The 21,623-nt window shown below is 43.4% G+C and overlaps 4 protein-coding genes across 6 annotated transcripts in view; 2 read left to right on the forward strand and 2 right to left on the reverse strand.

Moving 5' to 3' along the window:
- The window catches only part of LOC118377620 (sorting nexin-12), a 133,938-nt gene that overhangs the window by 43,455 nt on the left and 68,860 nt on the right, over positions 1 to 21,623 (reverse strand). The window lies entirely within an intron of this gene.
- On the forward strand, positions 336 to 6,567 carry LOC118377488 (atlastin-3-like). 2 transcript variants are annotated; one of them, XM_035764405.2, is made up of 14 exons: positions 336 to 495; positions 1,570 to 1,779; positions 1,956 to 2,093; positions 2,240 to 2,344; positions 2,438 to 2,488; positions 3,067 to 3,123; positions 3,301 to 3,393; positions 3,520 to 3,658; positions 3,753 to 3,880; positions 3,967 to 4,023; positions 4,201 to 4,272; positions 4,386 to 4,577; positions 4,754 to 4,993; positions 5,212 to 6,567. In XM_035764405.2, the coding sequence occupies exons 2-14, from the start codon at positions 1,576 to 1,578 to the stop codon at positions 5,269 to 5,271; spliced, it is 1,536 nt and encodes a 511-aa protein (XP_035620298.1). In that variant the 5' UTR covers positions 336 to 495; positions 1,570 to 1,575; the 3' UTR covers positions 5,272 to 6,567. The 2 variants fall into 2 exon arrangements, with proteins under 2 accessions (XP_035620298.1, XP_035620306.1); XM_035764413.2 differs by having other exon boundaries at positions 1,959 to 2,093.
- LOC118377568 (cofilin-2-like) lies at positions 7,722 to 13,071 on the forward strand. Its single transcript, XM_035764509.2, has 4 exons — positions 7,722 to 7,889; positions 11,413 to 11,723; positions 11,860 to 11,936; positions 12,120 to 13,071. The coding sequence occupies exons 1-4, from the start codon at positions 7,887 to 7,889 to the stop codon at positions 12,230 to 12,232; spliced, it is 504 nt and encodes a 167-aa protein (XP_035620402.1). The 5' UTR covers positions 7,722 to 7,886; the 3' UTR covers positions 12,233 to 13,071.
- Positions 13,870 to 19,817, reverse strand: LOC118377557 (serine protease 23-like). 2 transcript variants are annotated; one of them, XM_035764498.2, is made up of 3 exons: positions 19,378 to 19,817; positions 18,879 to 19,174; positions 13,870 to 15,875 (listed from the first exon to the last, which is right to left on the reverse strand). In XM_035764498.2, the coding sequence occupies exon 3, from the start codon at positions 15,862 to 15,864 to the stop codon at positions 14,698 to 14,700; it is 1,167 nt and encodes a 388-aa protein (XP_035620391.1). In that variant the 5' UTR covers positions 15,865 to 15,875; positions 18,879 to 19,174; positions 19,378 to 19,817; the 3' UTR covers positions 13,870 to 14,697. The 2 variants fall into 2 exon arrangements, with proteins under 2 accessions (XP_035620391.1, XP_035620384.1); XM_035764491.2 differs by lacking the exon at positions 18,879 to 19,174 and having other exon boundaries at positions 19,378 to 19,813.

Genomic DNA, 21,623 nt, shown 5'->3' on the forward strand with positions numbered 1-21,623 from the left:
TTCGTTTATATTTCTAAATATCTTTGCATTCCTTGGATTCAATGTGCAGACTGACACCCCTAATTAGTGGGGAGACATTTGACTGGAAGTAACCGAAATAAATGCACATTTTTATTTGTGTCCGTCTAGGTATTATGTCAAGAGCCAAAACGCAAGATTAACATGTTGAAAAAAATCATAGCTATGTAGGAAAGTCGATTTTGGGTGTGGTGTTGATGGCATAACCACACTTTATATTCCGCGTTCGTAGCACTTCGATAAAACTACATTTGCCATCATCATTAGCGCAACTGTTATTGCCTGGAGGATCTTTGTAAATGTAGTTTAACTACTTCCCTGGATTACGCCATTGATCAACACTAAAACTACAAGGCGATCGGACACGGAAGCGACAATTCGTAGTTGGAAAGTTTTCATGGTTGCAGTGTTGTTATTTTTCTGACTCATAGCTATCTAGCTTGTTCCTGTGAAATTCGCTCATTTGGGATACCAAAGGTAAAACAGTGTTTCGGTTAATAAATAACGACTGTTCGTGAACAGTAAAATGTCGTTAACAATTGTGAGAATGTTTATGTTAGCTAGTTGCTTTTTTCGGCGAGCTAAAAGCATCGCTAATTTAAGCGTGCGGTCAGTTACGTTAGCTAAAATATTGTACTATGCCGTGTCAACTAGCTAGATTGCTGAATAATTTCACTTGCCAACTAATGCCCTCAATGTATCAAATTGTTATTGGTTTAGAGTAGGCATAAACTGTTGTCTAGACTGGTAGTAGTATAAAAGGAGTGTGAAATTGTTTGGGCCTTTCTATGTACTTTTAGCTAGTTACACAGATCAGCGAAACCTGTTTCAGTCATGCATATGCCTTTGTTACTCTGTACACTGCCTGTCAGACAGTCATGGTACCACACCTTCAGAGCACCGGTCATAATTGCTATTTGGCTATCTTGTCTATGACAGGAGTAATGTAATAGTGTGTGAACACATTCATTTTAGTTTGATCTAAGAATGTCTAGTAAGGTGGGATATTGATGTAGCTTCCAACCAGGTAAAGAATTGGAATGTTGTGTTGATTGATATAGCCCTATTGGCCTTTACCCCAACTTTCAGCAAGGGTGGCTACTTGCACTGCAACAAAGAGCCTCATTGAGAGGGCTAAAGGAATCTCCGCGTGGATGTGGAGCGTGCATTAGCTCTCAGCAGGGTTGATGTATCACACATTACTTAGATACAGTCCTGCACATAGACCAACATTGTCTAATGATTTAAAGAGTATCTCTGTATGAATAATTTCTCATTGGGTTTTCCTCGTGGGGGGTAACATTTCTATGCTACTCTGTCTTTCATGGCCTCAGTTTGAGCTTGAATTGTTTATACAAGGAGTGAGATGACATGTCAAAATATAATGGCATAAGTTACCAGATTTGTAACACCCAGTAGTTATACAGTATCATCAGCGTTTATATCAGCTTGATGTGAGACAGGCCTACATCTAACCGGCAATAACATGAAACGCCTCAGATAAGTACCGACATATAAGTCAAAATGTCATGTCTGTCCCGTCACCCACAGGGAGCGATGGGCAGTGAGCCAGGTCCAGTCCAGATTGTGACAGTGTGCAAGAAAGATCACTCCTTTGCCTTGGATACAGAGGCTTTAGGACGGGTTCTGCTTGCACTGGAGGTTCGGGATAAACATGTGGTGGTGCTCTCGGTGGCCGGGGCCTTCCGGAAAGGCAAGAGCTTCATTCTGGACTTCATGCTCCGCTACATGTACAGGAAGGTCAGTGTTTCTGAAAATGGAACATGTACAGCCACACTTGGTTCAAAGTTCAGTATGTCATTCGTTTTATGTCACATACCATCTTTCCCTGTGACGTGAATTGTTTCCTGATATCAGACTTAATCCCAGGGCTGCTGACCAGTCAGTAATGTGTAGTGACGTCTGTATTCCTCCAGAAGCATGGTGAGGAGTGGCTGGGTCAGGAGGATGAGCCCCTGACTGGGTTTAAATGGAGGGGGGGCTCAGAGCCAGAGACCACCGGCATCCAGCTGTGGAGTGAGGTCTTCCTGGTGGAGAAGAGTGATGGGATGGAGGTACTGACTCCAACATTCAAAACTATGCTCCTTGGAATGATTGTGCAAGAAATTGATATGTGCATTGGAACACAAAAGTATGCAAATTGTAATGTTGGTGTTGGTATTATGCATTTGATTGATGCATTGATTTCTGCCCTCGATAGGTGGCAGTATTACTGATGGACACCCAGGGTGCATTTGACAACCAATCCACCGTGAAAGATTGTGCCACAATCTTTGCCCTCAGTACCATGACCAGCTCAATACAGGTGGTCTGCTATGCGCTCATGTAATTTGTTGTAATTGGTGTTACTTTTAAAAAACATGTATGTAATATGGTTGTGATTGTTTCTCTCTTGCAGATCTACAACCTCTCACAGAACATTCAGGAAGATGATCTGCAGCAGCTGCAGGTCCGTGTTCCTCAGCAGTAACATGTTCGCCTGGCTGAAACGACAGACTCTTGCTAACTCGATTCTCGGGAGACACTGTAATGTTCCGATAATGAAAGGGGCTGTGCTCTTACAGTGTTTGGTTCTCTGGGTCTCTCTCATCTGAAACACCCACACACAGCCCTCCAGCCCCACCACCTTCCATTGCAACTATTCGTTTTTCAAATCCAAGCAGCAAGAGGACTCAATCAGCTTGATTGCTCAAAACTGAGTTCTAAAACTACTGTAAATGTTGGACTCAATGAGAGTTAAAAAATAAACAGGGTATTCAGACCCAACAGTGTGTACACAGCTCACATTGTGCCATGTGGTCTGGTGTCAGACAGACTAACATGTTCTACCTGTTCCACAACCTGAGAGCATTTCTCCCCAAAGGCATGGAAATATCAGGGAATTAAAAAACCTGACACGGGTTTTGGATATCAATGTGCTCATTCAAAATCAGAGAATTTGAATGTACCTAAAGTACTTTTTTGTCATTTATTATTTGATTTCCTCTGCATAATGAAGGACATCCTTTATGTTCTGTCTTCTTCCAGCTGTTCACAGAGTATGGACGCCTCGCCATGGATGAAATCTTCCTGAAGCCATTTCAGGTATGAGAACCAAACGTCTTATAAATACAAAGCAATTGGTTATTAAGAATCTAGTCCAATCATCTTTAAGTTCCTTTTGACTTTCCTTGCTGCTTAGGGTATAATATTTGCTAACTAAAAGTGTATTGTTATGTGCCTTGTTTTTAATTATATTGGTATATTCTCCCATTTTCTCAGTCTCTGATGTTCCTAATCAGGGATTGGAGCTTTCCCTATGAATATAAATATGGTCTGAAGGGAGGCAGTGAGTTCCTTGATAAACGTCTACAGGTACTAGACCCTTTTTAGGGTACCATTTAATGTTGTTGGTGCTGCACTGTGTAAGATGAGAGAGTACATTTTGCCAGGTTTAAGTGTGCATTGGTGATAGTAACCAGTATTTGTGATGTTGTGCAGGTGAAAGAGACCCAGCATGAGGAACTACAGACAGTGAGGGAACACATTCATTCCTGCTTCACCTCCATCAACTGTTTCCTGCTACCACATCCTGGGTTGAAGGTGGCCACCAGCCCCGCTTTCAAGGGCCAGCTTAGTGGTATGGTTGCTCCTTGTACATCTTGTTAATCCATCTAATGATATCCACCTGAGTGTCTGAGGAAGGAACTTAATCGGTTTCAAACCTGTGTCAGATGTGGCTCCAGAGTTTAAAGAGGAGCTACGCAACCTCATCCCCACACTGCTGCATCCAGACAACCTGGCTGAGAAAGAGATCAACGGCAACAAAGTCACCTGCAGGGGCCTCCTGGAGTTCTTCAAGGTGAGACTCTGTTTTTAGCCCTCTGAGGTTCCTGACTGCCAGGTTTGTATCATTGTTGTGTTTGACAGTGGAATGTTTGATTTCAGGCATACATCAAGATCTACCAGGGTGAAGACCTACCACACCCAAAGTCCATGCTGCTGGTACACACCCATTTATCACTTAGATTTCAGCATTACACCTCTTTGAGAGATGTAATGTAAATGCTGTATTGCTCTTCCAACAGACAAGTTCATATTTGAGGTTCTTAAGTCTTGAGTTTTTGTTGAATGTCACTAGTCCACTGCCAGTAAATGTACATGGCATCTCTCTCACACAAGGCCACAGCAGAGGCCAACAATCTGGCAGCCGTGGCGGCAGCCAAAGACCAGTATTACAAGAACATGGAGAAGGTGGGTTTGTGTTCTTGGCAAAGAAATCTATGTGCATTTTTTCATCTGAAAGAAAAATTCTACTTTACTCTTAAGGCCTTGCATTCTGTATTAATCTCTCTATCGTCCTAAAGGTCTGCGGGGGAGACCTTCCCTATGTGGCTCCTGCCTCTCTGGAGGAGAAGCACCACTTCTTCCTCCAGGAGTCCCTCCATGTCTTCTCCTCCACTAAGAAGATGGGAGGACAGGAGTTCTGTGACCGCTACCAAGACCAGCTTGAGGCCGAGTTGGTAGAGCTGTGGCAGTCTTTCAGAAAGCACAATGAGGTAAGAGAGACTGACTCACAACCCAATGTTATCACTTGGCACCAGATTCATTTTTGTCAGTAAACATTTTATTTTCCATTTTAAATTTACTGTGGATACATAAAAGGTAGAATTATTGAAGTTCAGTTTACAGATAAATATTTTGATTAATATTTTATTTTATTTCTCTTTGAAAGTCAAAGAATGTCTTCACTGCATTCCGGACGCCTGCAGTGCTGTTTGTCCTTGTGTGCTTCCTGTACGTGCTGTCAGGGCTATTGCTCTTCATCGGCCTGGCTACCATTGCTTTTGCATGTGACTGTGTCTTGGGCCTGGCCATGGTCGCCATGCTCACCTGGGCCTTCATACGCTATTCGGGAAAATACCGGGGGCTGGGGGGAGCCATCGACCAGACGGCAGGTGTCATACTGCAGCAGGTGAGAACATCTTTTGAATTGTAGGTGTAGGTGAGACATGAGACAAGGCCCATTACAGTTGTTGCACAGAGTATGCCGTTGGACTGTAAAAAATAATTATAGCTAAGCATAGTTGTTTGTGAACTTTTAGTAAGAATCAAAATGTCCTTAGAAGTAATTCAAGTACCCTTATTTAAATGTTTCATTCAATGCAATTTAATGATGTCCTTTTCTTTCAGGCCACTGTGGTGTTGAATAAGTCGAGGCCAGCGGTGGCTAAGATGAAGAAATCCAGCTAGATGGCCTCTTTATCTCATTGCAATACAACACGCACACATCCCAGCACTAAAGCCTTACCATGCTATCACATGGAAACCGACATATAGCACTGACAAGGTGCAGTTACAACACCAACACATGATTACAATGGCAGTGGGAGGTCAACATAATGCACATACACCAGCATCTTTTCAATCGCACAATTGTACACTACATCACTCTATCTACATCAAGATGAGACCATAGTCTTACGGAGTATCTGGGGCAAAGGTGCATTATCTCATACCCATGGGGTTGTTTAATCCTCTGGACCTGTTTTTAACACTGACTGACACTGCCATTCGCACACTCCTCCTTGTCTGTAAAGACAACCCAGTGATGTTTACTTAGACACCCTAGACCCAAGTAATGCATTATTGGACATGCCATGGATTTCAATGCATCATGATCTATGTATCCTTTGTGACCAATGCTTATTACTAAGAGGCTTGCATGGAGGCTTTTAAGTCAAATTAGACTTGAGCAATTTATCCTCCTGATGGAATTGACCTATGCTGTGCTGTAATGGGGTATACATGTAGCCAGATCTTCTTGACTTTATGCTGGTCTCTTTGTACCTCTCTGTGGCCTTGTGCACATTCCATCCCATTCCCAGTTTTGCAGCATGCTCCTTATTTGCTTCCCCTTATCCATGTCAGGGATTCCTTGTTGTTGTACTGTTTTTGCTTTTGTGTTTTATTCCAGGCTTGGAATCCTACTGTAATAGCTCTCATTTTATGTTTTTACAAGCCCACTTTAGAGGCACCACTTCTCCCTTGTAACTTGACCAAAAATGTCTTGCGTTACTTCTGAAATGGAATGGTTGGTTGAGAAACGTTAGTTAAGTGGCACTTACTTGAATGAATGCTCCAAAGATGTTATATGTAAGATTTCGCTATACAGAGGATCACTTGAAATTAGATTGTGATCATTTGAGAATTTAAAAAAAATTCTGGATTAGGTTAACTGTTTGTGTGTAAACAAGTGATGGGTAGTAATGAGGCCCTTGTTCACCTGTCAGCCAAAGAATTACCCATAAGCATAGGGGTACAATGAAAGGCAAAAGACCTTGCTTGTCCTCAGAATCCAGATAATTATACATAGTTCTAAAAGTTGTATTGTCTCTGACTTTCTTTTTGCACATTCCATGTCTGTGTTACATTCCATTGTTGAGGCAAACAATTGGAGGCGTTTTCTGCATTTACTATTGCACTCTCCCTCCTCTATGTACTGTTACTTTTAAACTCATTCAACAAATAAAAATATACATTACAGTAGATGCATGAAATTCATTGCTATTGTTTTTAAATCATCTTTTGCAATATTGTTTTGTGGCCTTGGTAACTATGTTTTTATTTACAATTTTTAGGATAAGTATTGCTTAAGCCAAATAAAATGCAAAAGACCTGTAAGTTTGGTTGAGTTCTTGACTAGTTCATATACCTATTTCACTATAAATTGAATATATATACCTATGTCAAGCCAAAAACATTTTTCATTAAATTATTCTGGTGTTCCTTTTACTGATAGGGTCAGTATGGAATGGATATAGGCCTACAGATGATTGATGACATTAATTGATATTATCAAGATAGCAATCTTTTTGCAGTATTTTAATTGTGATAAATCAATCACCCCTTACTGTTAGTTGGCATCAAGCAGGGTTATTGAATTAATTCACAGGGTGGGTGTGCCAAATGACAGGTTTTTGTGTTGTACACTGCTTCGTTGTAACCGAATGAAAAGGGGTTATTATCCATTCATACTCCAGTGGCGGAGCCGTTCCCTCTTTTTATTTTGTCTTTGTCCCTCCTACTTCCCCCCTCTTGCTGTCACTCTTTTCTATGCTCCACAATGCTGCTCCCACCAGTATGTACTGCGCAGTGAAATTTGCTATAGCGAAAATCATGTCCTTGTTTCCTTATATGGTGATCGGCGTCGCGGCCTGCCTTGTTGAACCGAGGCGCGTGCACTGCCGCCGCCACCATTCGCTTCCATATTTGGAAGTGAGTTCAACAATCCTTGAAGAGGGGGTGTGGTGAGGCGAGAAAGAGCAAATGAGACCGAATACTGAGTTATTATGGATCCTACACTATGATAAATAATTATTATCGTATCTGAATAGCATACGTGTTCGTAGTCTTATATTGTACTCATAGAATCACTGTGATGCAGGGCGAATGTTTTCCCCAAAATATTTTTCAAGTGAATGTCAGTGGCCGGCCTCAGGCATAAAAGCAACAGCATGCAGCATCTTTTGAGAGTTAAGGGATACTCATCCTCGCATCCGTGCAATTCTAATTTCATTTAAAAAATGAAAATATACTTCTATTTTATATAAATGTTGTTTATTTGTTCACATATTTTTTATTTGGACAAACATTAAACGTTTGGCAAAAAATGTATAATTTCTAATCCCACCATGCTCTATGTTAAAACTAACGACCACTCTTTCCTGGAGATGCTCGCACTTCTCACCCCGGCATCAATCACGCGCAGCTAAGCGCGTTCACGTTCTGTATCAAGTGTGTGCGAGATCGACACTGCATCACAGCTCATTCAATTTCTAACCAGACGCCGACCAATTCATACAGCGATGGTACGTTTACATTTAACAACTAGCTATGTGGTATATCATTGAAAACAAATATATATATCACACAAGTATCATTACTGTGTTTTCGCTTTATTTGTTGATGCAATGTATTTTAGCTAGGGAACAGCGAGTTCATTTTGAGATGAAACCGACAGCATCATCAGATTGTCGGGTCAGCTGTGACTGCTATGCTTGTTCTGGAACGTTTCCTAGTTGAATATTGAATCTTGGATGGTTGTAAATTCGTTTTAAAGTGTTTTTGAATCAATCAGGTGACTGTCACTAACTTATAAAAGCATGTTTTATGCAAATGTTTGCTCGTCTCTTGACGTTATCGCCTAGCATAGGACGTGTTTGTATGGAAAGAAAGCGACCCAAAAACTGCCTGGCGCCATTTTCTCCATCACCCAATATCCCGTCACTAAGGCCTAATGCCCAGTCTAGCACTGTAAGCACCGAGTTGCAAGTAGCATATTCGGTGATAAGTGACTGCTATCTAGTTTAATTAGCTAGTTACGGCCCAGTACTACTCACCCCCGCCACCCCCTCGAATTTGCCAGCTATCTAGCACTCTGGCCTTGCATTTGCCGGTACTAAAGGCTAGTTTAGCATGGCTAACGGAGTGCATTTTCTGTGCCTACACATAGCTAACTAGCCATTTAGCAAGCTAACATGAAGCTAACTAGCTAATTTGATTTCCACCTCCTTTGTCTCCGCCAGTCGCACGAGCCCCTTCTGTTTTTATTAACTAGCAAACTAATTTGCGTAGGTGCAATGACACTTGACCAACGTAAGCTTAAATTATGGATGGGACTTCTGTTTACAACGTGTGAAAATAATCGCGTTAGCTGTCTGGTATTTTCTCAATATCGTTTTGCCTTATATAGTGCACATGTGCCATCACTGCATTCATGGCCCCACCCTGGTTTTTGGTGCAAAGAACATTTTTGAACCCTTTCTCTATTGTAAACAGTAGGCAACCAACGTTAGCTATTACATGTCTATCCTGAGGAACTTTTTTTTTACATTTAGTGATGGGTAACGTTATAACAGTCAGGCGAAGGTGAAAAATTGTCGGGGATGACACCGTTATTCCACGAGCTAACGCTAAAGGTTTTTGCAAGCGTTTCCCACGACGTTCTTCCTGTTTTCTACGGAACGAAGTGCGGGGATGCTTTGAACGACCAAATCTACTGTAGCATACGCAATAAACAACCCGTCAAATGTTTGTGTGGCACGCACCCGGGTCTCACTCAACGTACCTAGGCTTAACCCTGAATAAACTTGTCGAATTATCAACATGTTTGTCCACAAGCGCAAATTCTGGGTTCTATTGTCATGCTTTCCGCATGGTATTGAATTATGTTCTTAATTTGGTGAATCTGACTGATTGTGGAGGGGGATGTCGATTATTTTCAATTTAATCGACTAATTAGAGATTTTCCCAGTTGCTGTTCATTTGTGAGTCCCTTATGTGCCGTTCTTGATCATGTGAATAATGTATTACAACATGACATCAATGCTTTGGTTCTATTGTGTATATGATGAATGAATGGTCATTGTTGGACACGATTGGCCCCTGTTCCTGCCGAGTAGTGAGCTGGCTGGGTCCAAGGGCTAGGCTGAAGGACGTGCTGGTTCTGTCCCAGCTATTCCGCAGGAGCCCACAGTTGTCTTTAGTGCCCTATTATGGGTGCAGTTGGACAGACGCAGGACAAGTAAAGTAAAATGATTGGGTGAAGTAATTTCTTGTTAACAGCTACTTGGAGAAGGATTATTTTAGATTTGTTACACTTGATTTCAAGTGAATTGGAATAAAATTATTGTCCCTTTTCACTGCCTCAACTGACGGTCAGTCTGGAGAACTACCTTTGTAGTCACGAACCTGACATTATCTGTCTTATCATATGCTGTTACTTGAACCTTAACCGTTGGCAACATTCCATGGTATATTATGGCAGGAAGAAAGGGATCTCTATTGCTCTGAAAATAATATGCTTTCTGCGTGGAGGAACTAAAAGGGTATAATCTCCACTGGCTTCTGGGTATTTGTCTTTTCATACAGTTATCACTAGTCAGCGCTTTAGTCTGTTTTGTAGCTTGCTGCAGTGTGAAGAAACATACATTGTCTGAAGAGATCTCAGAATAGTAGCAGGAGTGCTAATTGTTTGGGAAGATTGGTAGGATTAAGTGGAGCTGCATGGCAGTTGGCTTCTCTTAAAACACTCTGGCCGCTTCACCCTTGGTAGTGGTGCCTTGCTCTTCCTAGAAAAAACGATTGCCCTGGAAATAGAACTTTCCCCGGCAGTACTTCTAATACTCTTGCAATGTCTTTTCCCTCCTGTTGAGGATGTCTCTAATCCAGATGTTTGGATCTAAACTCACCACTAGGTGATTAGGTCCTGAGCCCAGTGTGGTCTCTCGCAGGTCCTGGCCATCCTCACACCCAGAGCAAACAGGCCCACACCCTTCACACACAAATTACTTCAAATTGGGTCACTACAGTGGCAGGGCTCTGGAAGGATTGGATGCCACTCAAGCCAGGAGGACATTTTTGTATGGATGTGGCTTTACTTGGTGAAAAGAGTGTATAGTCTACCTGATTTGGCAGAAGGCTGGTGAAGGGGTTGGCCAAAACCTGCCAGACGGAGGGATGTTTTGACACTTGGTAACATCCTCTGGCCGGTTCCTGCATGGGTTGATGTGATACCTGTTGGGTAAAATGCCCTAATGGAAATCAGAAAACCGGAGCAAGGTTTATAGGGCTGTTGTGACTCGGATGTGGCCTATTTTATTTTTCCCCCACAGAGGATCCATTGTCTGTGACCGACCCACACATTCTAAGGCCTAATTCCTGTCCCCACCTTCACTCCCATGGCTATTTGTAAAGCAGTTACTTACGTGGCATGGCTGGCTCTCACATACTGTACACGTTCATAGTAGGAGGGGAAAACCCCTCCTTGTGTAACCTGGTTTTATCTGCCCTTTTTCAGAAACACCGGTTACTGGCCCTTATCAGGCAGTGGCAATCTATCAATGCACCTTTGGCATGTTACTTTATTTACAAAGGTACACCAGACAGACCAACATTCATCTGTCCCCCTCACAGCTACAGGTATCCCTTACTCATCAGAGATTTTGGTGTGGGTTCTCCAGATTGTGTCCAAGTTTGGAAAAAGGGTTAAACCCTGTGCCTTATTCTGAATGCCACGCCTGCTGAGTCATGCATGCCATGCTGTACATCATGCTTTTCTGGTCAGTGCCATGGATGGGGACTTGTATAGTCGCCATTTCTTGACTCATCATGTGGGTAGAGGTCATAGAAACCATAGGATTGCAATCTGGCTTATGGTGCCCCACACCCATAGGACTAGTGGCCGCTTGTTCATAAATGCTTGTCATTGTGCATCTACCTCCCTATTGATTTATCAGCTGTCCTTTAAGGGTGCGTTCCTGCAGTGTGAGAAGTCCAAGGGAGATGTATATGACTACTCTCACTGACTTCTCTCTGTCCCTCTCTGCGCAGGCTTCCGGGGTGACCGTAACAGATGATGTTATCACAGTCTTCAACGAGATGAAGGTGCGTAAAGCACAGGCGAACGAGGATGAGAAGAAGAAGAGGAAGAAGGCGGTGCTGTTCTGCCTGAGTGAGGACAAGAAGCACATCATCCTGGAGGAGGGCCAAGAGATCCTGACAGGAGACGTGGGTGTCACGGTCCAGGACCCCTACCTGCACTTCGTCAAGATGCTTCCCCCAGACGACTGCCGTTACGCCCTCTACGACGCCACCTACGAGACCAAGGAGACCAAGAAAGAGGACCTGGTCTTCATCTTCTGGTGAGGAATGAGAGGGGGGGGCTCGGCTAGACTTGGGTGTAGGCTGAGGGGGGCATCGTACATTTTCCGTTATGGTATGGTGTCACTTTGCTTCAACACTCGGGACAATGGTTAAACCATTACTCCTCCCTCATAGGGCCCCAGATGGCGCTCCCCTGAAGAGCAAGATGATCTACGCCAGCTCAAAGGATGCCATCAAGAAGAAGTTCACAGGTGAGAAGCACTGACAGTTGCAGATGTAATCAAACTTTTGGGCTCTGTGGGTTCTCTTAAAATTAAATGGCATCTCCTTGCTCAACCCTATAGCTCTGTGTAATTTAATTAAACATGTGTTTTTTTTGGGGGTGTTAATATGCAGCGTTTCCTATGTGAAGCTACATTTTCCCTCCGTTTCAGGTATCAAGCACGAGTGGCAAGTGAATGGTTTGGAAGACATCAAGGACCGGCGCACCCTTGCCGACAAGCTTGGAGGCTCATCGGTAATCACCCTGGAAGGAAGCCCTCTATAAATTTAGCCTCAGGCTTCTGCTGAAGCCAGACATCTGAAGGGGTTGGCTGTTCATTCCAATATGGTTGGGAGGAGGGGCAAAGCGGGACCAGGATCATTTGTGGGACTTTTGGGGGGAGGGGTATTGTGGGAGGGGGGGGAGGGGTGAAAGTGACAGTTTTCAAATTCCACAAATGCAGCCTGTCATTCCAGTTCACACGACATAATGAACACGAACAAAACGCACACTAAAAAAAAGCAATAAAAATATCAATAAAAAAAAAATACAAAATTGATGAAGGATGATGATTATGAAGACTAAATATGTAAGTGTTTGAGGACATGGTTTTGTTCTTTCTGGATTCCGCTAGAATGACGATCGCAGAGAAAAGGAACAGGGCAACAACTGTTACAATTCCAACCTGGCTCCAGCAAGATAATGTTCTTAATTATACAACTACCTTTTTTGCCAAACTTCTAGTTAAGTTTTCTAAGTGTGTGTAGTTGAGACTAGGTGTAGTACAAGACCATTAATGCTTGATCGATTGCAAGTGACGCATCGACGTTCTCCGGGGGAGCACGGTTCATTTGGGGGCGGGGGGGTTGAACATGCAAATTACACGACTTTTTAAGTGAGTCCAGTTATTTTTATTTCCAGTTCTGAGTTAAAATAAATAAACCATGGCATTGATGTAGTAATGGAACACATTCCTTATACAACAGGATCTGGTGGGTTTAGAAGTGTGAAGGTAAGGACGGGGGCGACGTATTTGAACAACCTGTGTTCAGAATTTAGACTGGTATTGAATGGTGGATGTTTTGTATCGTCTCCTTATCTCTAATAAAAAGGCACTAAACTAACTTTGTACTCTGCCTTTTATTTTTGTCTAGCTTGTGTGATTTGAGGAATGACGAGCTAATATGGTTGATAATCTAGCCTGTCCAAATGGAAGCTGTGGATGTCTTGAGTGTTTTATGCTAAAATATTGATATCCTATTGGCTGCCTTTACACAGGCAGCCCAATTCTGATCTTTTGCCTAATTATTGGTCTTTTGGCCAGTGAGAAAATATTTTGCCAATAATTGGTCGAACGATCGAAATGGGCCTCCTGTGTAAATCACTGTTAAGTGTCTGGGTAATATCTGAATAAATTGTCACTTAGTTGGGTAGCCTAGTGATTAGAGCGTTGGGCTAGTAACAGTTATATGCAAGTTCATATCCCCGAGCTGACAAGGTAAAAATCTGTTGTTCTGCCCCTGAACAGGCAGTTAACCCACTGTTCCTAGGCCGTCGTTGAAAATAAGAATTTGTTCTTAACTGACTTGCCTAGTTAAAGGTAAAATTGTAATAAAAAATATTAAATGTTTGGTTGGTTCAGGAACCTGCTTACACTGGGAAGTTAGTGATACTTTTATTTGAAATTGGTGAACTTGGTCTTCTGTGCAATGTATACCTTTTAACATCCGCTTGATTGAGTTTTATTGTCAAACTGTCCAATTGAAAAAATTAAAGACCAATGGCATCATGTATCCTAAATGTTTACATACTGACCACATGAGGGCACTCTTAACTCCGAAAGGTGGATTCCATTTTACAGTAGCAAGTAGCAACTCATTTTTTGTATACCTGTTGGTTTCCGTAACTGACACAAGCATTAATGATAAACTAAAATATTTATTAAAATAGGCATTTACAAAAAATATCACCATTCTGATTTTCACCCCCTAACCCTCTTGAAAGCAAGTAGTTTATGCTGCCAGCATTGAGTAAGGAACTCCCTTAGGTTTTCAGAGTCTGACTTTTGTTGATTTCACCATTGATACCTTTGACCCTTTTTGACATGTTTGTTGTATCGAGGCACCGTATCTTGTCAGTGTGGCTAGATATGCCTCTGGGCCATTGGGGCTGAGTGTTGATATTTTACAGGTGTCTTTCTAACCCAGAATGAGAAGTCCCTGTACTTTCCAAAATCATTCACATCCTTAAGTGACGTTACCTAAACAAATAAGCGGCCCCCTCCCACATCTCTTTGTAAGATCAACTCCACACCCGCAGATTTGATCCTAAATGTTGAAAACATGCAGCCACAGTATTACGGAGAACAATGGGAGTATGATATCTAAAAATAAAAAAAATCCAATATTTGCTCCATTGGCTAAAGCTGTTCAATATTATTCCAAAGTATAAAGTTAATGGCTGCTACCATAGTTATAAAACAGCAAGGCTCCTAGTCACAGTGGTTAACACCTCCAAGGGAAACCTGTTACGGTGCATGAAGGTTTAGCAGTCCTGTTTTCTTCGATAGTATTGTAGATGTTTTATTAGGATTAAATCCAGTTTCACTCTTACCCTTTTAAAAACTAAGTTGGGGAGTAATTTCCTCTCCACATCTCCTTTAAAGGATTTTGTGCTTACTTTAAATAGTTATCTGTCATGGACTTCATAGCCTCTTTTTTTTTATAGGCCATCCCCCCTCCCCTTCTCTCTCAGTCCTGACTACAGTCCACTCGGTTCCCATGCACCCAGTAACAGATCTGGGCAAACTTCAGCGGGGTGAATCTCACAGCCACGTTGTAGTCTCGGTTCTCCCCATCAATCTCCAGCCACTGGTGTCCAGAGAAAATGCCGATGACTTTCCTCTCCCAGCGTTCCAGAGCTGTGTCCCACACGCGGCCGTACACCCCCGAGCCGCTGGCCCCCGGCCGGGCATCACAGTGCTGGTAGATCAGGTCGTTAGACTCGTCTTCCACAGGACAGAAGCGGTAGACCAGCTCCCCAGGCCTGTCACTGTCAAACCCAGAGAAATGGATGCGTTTCCCTGCCAGGTCGTCAGAGGAGGGAGCCACAGACAGACGCATGAAGGGCCGGCGGTGGGGCCAGCGCAGCTCCAAGAGGGCGTAGTCAAAGTCCATGCTGACCTCTTGGGGGCCCTGGATCCAGCCCTTTGGGACACGGGTGCGTTTGACCCGGACCCAGCGCACCAGGGGCTTCTTGGTGGGGGTCTGGCTGGGCTTGGTGCCGTTGATGTACGGAGGAGTCAGGAAGCCTACCCTCAGTTTACGGGCTCCCTTGACATAGTCCTTCCCATCATGCACACAGTGGGCGGCGGTCAGGACATGGAGTCGAGACACTAGGACCCCAGTGCAGCCGGTGGAGATCCTCACAGCTGTGGAGAATGGGTAGTCCAACAGGAAGTGGTCACCGCGTATGTTGAAGCGCCCATCAGCCCCGTAGATCTGTCTTTTCTGACGCCTGTGCCTACTGGTAACTCTACGTCCTCTTGTTGGTGGAGGTTGAATGGCAGGACTGATGGTGCCCTCATAATTATCCTCATCCGCCACATCCACAGTGGTGAGGGTACGAGAACCGTCTGCATAGAGCGTCTCGAATGCCAGCTGCTCAGTCAGGTGCTCTCGCCTGCTCTCTTGCTCTCCTTTGTGGTAACAGCTGGCATTGCAGTGAGTGGTGAAGTCCAGTTGAGTCTGGGAACTAAAGCGAGAGCGGGAGAGGGGCAGGGGTGCATGGGGCACCAGTGAGGGGAGGTGGACGGGGTGTTGGTGAGGGGGGGCTCGAGATGGCAGAGAGAGGGGGAGGAGCAGGACTAAGATGGAGAGATGAGCCAGGCCAGAGTTTGGATGTGGATACATGGTCATTGAGCAAAACACTGAAATGAAAAACATATAAAACATTTAATGTACGCTCCACAACAACACACAAAAGACACAAAAAAAGGAATCTACTTATCTGTGAGGAACAGTAGGGTATAGATGAACTAGGAATGTCATGGACTTTGCAGAAACCTTGTTTGATTAAAGACGCTTAAAAACAGATCATCACTAATGAAACACAACGGTGTGGAGAACACTGGCTTTACAGGCTTGTCTCCCCAGTTTAAGTACATCATTCACACTCTCAACCCATAATCCCCCATAAAACCAGTCCACTCTTAGTCTGACACATGGCTTCCAGAGCCCATACACACGGGATCAGCTAATGCAGGCTCATGTTGCAATGCAGGTCTGAATTTTCATTTCTTTGAATAGGTTACAATGCAGCTCTTGTTCCTGTCTATACTGTGGGCTATTCAGAAAATGTCATTTTAAACCACGCTACAAGGGTATTATGACAAGCATTAAAATGTCAGTTCTGCTGGTGGTCTTAGTGCTCAAAGAGAGGTTTGTTATACAAGCCATCTGGTTATGTACACAAGATAAGAGTACATAAGGTGGCTGTTGGGACACACATTGGATATCGGTCGTTGAGTTTGGACACTTATCGTTGCACCGTTTATTTGTCTGCAAATTAATTTGTATCATAACGTTTTGAATCTTGGCTACCGTGTTGTGTATGAGTGGGAGGATAGGTGGACTGAAGGGGAGGGGACGTGCATTCCAGCTTGCTCTGCGGAAAGAGAAGGGCGTCTCAAATGTTATTTGTGATAAGGCTCTGGGGCAAGGTGGTGTCTGCCGTCAAACATGAACTCCCTTTCTATGTATGAGTGTCGTAGGCAGGCTCACAGGGTCCAGGGGGAACTCGATAGGTAGGAAGACTATGGACACTCAGGCTCTAGTGGCGTAGAAGAGAGCAGGTGTCTCAAGACCCGTTTATCCCTGGTGCTAACATGCATCCTGTGTCCAGATAATGTCCACATTCGTATTATGCCCACATTTTCAGATAGGCGTAAACGATTAAAATACGCATTGTGAACTGATTTTGATCAGATCTTATAAGTGTAAACGGACAAGATCAGGACACACTCTGACCTATACTGCTATGCAGTCAAAAACAGCAGTCTCCACACCCTGGTCTCTGTTCCCCTCCCATGTACATGCCAGGTATTAGTGGAGCATAAAAGTGGAACAATTCAGCGCTAGCTGTGCCACCAGAGACTCTGGGTTCGCGCCCAGGCTCTGTCGTCCATGGGACGACGCACAATTGGCCTAGCATCGTCCGGGTTAGGGAGGGTTTGGCCGGTAGGGATATCATTGTCTCATCGCGCACCAGAGAATCCTGTGGCGGGCGGGGCGCAGTGCGCACTAACCAAGGTGGCCAGGTGCACGGTGTTTCCTACGAATTGGTGCGGCTGGCTTCCGGGTTGGCGCTGTGTTTAGAAGCAGTGTGGCTTGGTTGGGTTGTGTTTCGGATGACGCATGGCTTTCGACTTTCATCTCTCCCGAGCCCGTACGACAGTTGTAGCGATGAGACAAGATAGTAATTACTAACAATTGCACACCACGAAATTGGGGAGAAAAGGGGGCAAAATAAAAAAGTGGAACAATAGGCATTGGCATACAAAGAGAGGCAGGGGAAGGGTGGAGGCGAAAACGGGCAATTCCCACCACACAACTGTATCATCATAGTGTAGACAGAGAAGATACAGTTACTCAAAGGTGCTCATGTCTTGAATAGATGCAGCCAAGGGACTCCATTTTAGGGGTTACTGACCTACACTGCTATGCAATCAAAAACAGCAGCCACCACACACCCCTGTTCTCTCATCCCCTACACATCAAACATCTACATTTAGCCATCTTTTATTGGGATTTTTACAAACATGTCAGAGAGGACTTAACATGAGTGTCGACTTCTAAGGCCATTAAAGTCTGTATAGACTGTAACCTTTATAGTTTCCATGGTCTGAGACAGATTAGCTTTAATTGTGGAAAAGGTATAGAATATCAAGTAGAATCACACATCTAACCACACTAACCTATAATCAGCAAGCATTTGATGAGGGACCCAAAGCAATGGATAATATACGTCAAGAAATATCATGGTGAGTCTTTATTCCATTTTCCAATCATCTGCGGAGGGTGAGTTTGGTTTGGGTGGCCCTCCATTGTAAGTCCCAAAGTACACAACAGTAAACTGATCCCCACATTAGAAAGATCTTCCGGCTCTAACACATTGTAGAGCCAAACAGCCCAACAGCCTTTTTGACTCCTCTCTAAGGCACTGGACCACCACTAAAACTGTCAGCACCTTGCATCAGTCATTTCAAATACAGTTCAATTCCAGTCAATTTCATTTGGCAATTTGAATGGAACGATCTTCCCCATTTCCATATAGATCCCATTTCTGACAAGCAATGTGATGATTATAGCCCTCTCAGAGGGTAATATACTAGTGCTACATAAATCCATGACTACACGGAACTCTATTCCACATTATGTAACTCATACAAGCAGTAAAATTAGATTTAAAAAACAAGATTAAAATACACCTTACGGAACAGCGGGGACTGTGAAGAGACACAAACACAGGCACAGACATGCATAAACACACGATAACATACGCACTATACACACATACACGTGGATTTTGTGTTGTAGATATGTGGTAGTAGAATAGTGGTCTGAGGGCACCCACTTAATGTGTTGTGAAATCTTTTGTGAATATATTGTAATGTTTTTAAAATGGTATAACTTCCTTAATCAATCAATCAATCAATCAAATGTATTTAGAAAGCCAATTTTACATCAGCTGATGTCACATTGTTTTGCTGGACCACAGGAAGAGTAGCTCTGCCTTGACACCAGCTAATGGGGGTCCATAATAAATACAAATACAAATAGCCCTCTGAGGGATCGTGAGAGGCTAACAAGCACCAATGCACATATATAAGCTACTAAGCACATAAACATTCGAATAATGGATATATGTACACCTGAAAGCTGTTGTCGGCATTCTTCATCTCATCTTTGACCCTTGAGTGAAGGCTCTGGAATTCTGAGAACAACCTGCTTCCCAGGGCCAGAGCTTTGTCCTGAAAACCCCCTCACTGGGTCTTTTGTCATTCACCAACCACATTCATCATGAGTAAATGTAGTACCGTGCCATGTCCCCTCGTTGGGTTGTTGTTAGACCCCAAAGACAACAGATGATGTTTACCTTGCCCTGTCACTATTGAGTTGCACCAATACAGGGGAATAGTGCTGGGTGGGAGGCAGTATACTCAACTCACTGAAAAATGGGGGGGTTAGCTATGAAACGTTCCCTTACAGTAGTGGAGCAACAATATGAGTTACTTTGCAAAACATTTCCCAGGCTAAAAAAAGTGATGTTACAATGTGGCCTCCTGGTGACAAACCAGCTATAACTATATTCCAAATAACGATTAACAAATTATTAGGCTACTTAGAATGACAATAAATGTCATACTGTACCTTTTTGTTAAAAGGTTAGTCTGTGTTTAAATCCAATTCACGTTTTCGCCCCCTTCAAAAATATCGGGTAAATCAATTCTCCAGATTTCTCCCATCGCTTCAGTGTGACAGGTATCTATCTATCTCTCTCTCTCTCTCTTCACAGTCCCGCAGAGAGCGAGTCCCCACTTTGATAAAGTGTCCTAATCAATTCGGTCAAAGCAAAGTTTATTGATGAGAGTCAACTATTGGATTATATTCATTCCTACTCAAAGTGAATGTCCGTCCTTGTGAGTCGCTTCAACTGCTATCCGGCTCAAACGCGCTTACAAATAACTGTCTGAAAATGTTACTGAAAATGCATTTAGAGGCGCTCTCCCTCACGGTCCTAGCGCCCCTGCTATACACAAAAAACGTAACATGTCTCAACTGGACAAATCTGCTTTTAGGATGGTGAGAGAAGATGGGTACTGACAGAGCACATACGAAACATTCTGAAACCTTCAAGTCAAGATCATTGTGTCCTCCAGCTGCAAACAGTCCAAGTGAAACTGTTAACTTGTTTCTCCTGTCAGGAGTAGACCTTGGCACTAGGGTTGGGGAGTGAATCAAATGTGAATAGACTGAGGCTATATCAAATGCCATCTGTCATTTAGAGCCTGATACAGTTGCAAAAAAAGCATACATGGACTTATTAAGCAGCCTATAATGTACAGTTGTGGCCAAAAGTTTTGAGAATGACACAAATATTAATTTTCACAAAGTCTGCCGCCTCAGTTTATATGATGGCAATTTGCATATACTCCAGAATGTTATGAAGAGTGATCAGATGAATTGCAATTAATTGCAAAGTCCCTCTTTGCCATGCAAATGAACTGAATCCCCCCCAAAAACACTTCCACTGCATTTCAGCCCTGCCACAAAAGGACCAGCTGACATCATGTCAGTGGTTCTCTCATTAACACAGGTGTTGACGAGGACAAGGCTGGAGATCACTATGTCATGCTGATTGAGTTCAAATAACTGACTGGAAGCTTCAAAAGGAGGGTGGTGCTTGGAATCATTGTTCTTCCTCTGTCAACCATGGTTACCTGCAAGGAAACACATGCCTTCATCATTGCTTTGCACAAAAAGGGCTTCACAGGCAAGGGTATTGCTGCCAGTAAGATTGCACCTTAATCAACCATCATCAAGAACTTCAAGGAGAGAGGTTCAATTTTTGTTTAGAAGGCTTCAGCGTGCCCAAGAAAGTGCAGCAAGCGCCAGGACGGTCTCTTAAAGTTGATTCAGCGGCGGGATCGGGGCACCAGCAGTATAGAGCTTGCTCAGGAATGGCAGCAGGCAGGTGTGAGTGCATCTGCACGCACAGTGAGTGAAGAATTTTGGAGGATGGCCTGGTGTCAAGAAGGGCAGCAAAGAAGCCACTTCTCTCCAGGAAAAACATCAGGGACCTCTGAGGACTGGGGTAAAGTCATTTTCTCTGATGAATCCCCTTTCCGATTGTTGGGGGCATCCGGAAAAAAGCTTGTCCAGAGAAGACAAGGTGAGCGCTACCATCAGTCCTGTGTCATGCCAACAGTAAAGCATCCTGAGACCATTCTTGTGTGGGGTTGCTTCTCAGCCAAGGGAGTGGACTCACTCACAATTTTGCCTAAGAACACAGCCATGAATAAAGGTACCAACACATCCTCCGAGAGCAACTTCTCCCAACCATCCAGGAACAGTTTGGTGATGAACAATACCTTTTCCAGCATGATGGAGCACCTTGCCATAAGGCAAAGTGATAACTAAGTGGCTCAGAGAACAAAACATCGATATTTTGGGTCCATGGCCAAGAAGCTCCCCAGACCTGAATCCCATTGAGAACTTGTGGTCAATCCTCAAGAGGCAGGTGGACAAACAAAACCCCACAATTTCTGACAAATTCCAAGCATTGATTATGCAAGAATGGGCTGCCATCAGTCAGGATGTGGCCCAGAAGTTAATTGACAGCATGAGAGGGCGGATTGCAGGGATCTTGAAAAAGAAGGGTCAACACTGCAAATATTGACTCTTTGCATCAACTTCATGTAATTGTTAATAAAAGCCTTTGACACTTATGAAATGCTTGTAATTATACTTCAGTATTTCATAGTAACATCTGACAAAAATATCTGAAGACACTGAAGCAGCAAACTTTGTGGAAATTAATATTTTTGTCATTCTCAAAACTTTTGGCCACGACTGTAGGCTATTGTATATCTAATGCAAGCAGTTTCCAGTAGTCC

The sequence above is a fragment of the Oncorhynchus keta genome, chromosome 4, assembly GCF_023373465.1.
Source record: "Oncorhynchus keta strain PuntledgeMale-10-30-2019 chromosome 4, Oket_V2, whole genome shotgun sequence".
In the NCBI taxonomy this organism is placed as follows: Eukaryota; Metazoa; Chordata; class Actinopteri; order Salmoniformes; family Salmonidae; genus Oncorhynchus; species Oncorhynchus keta.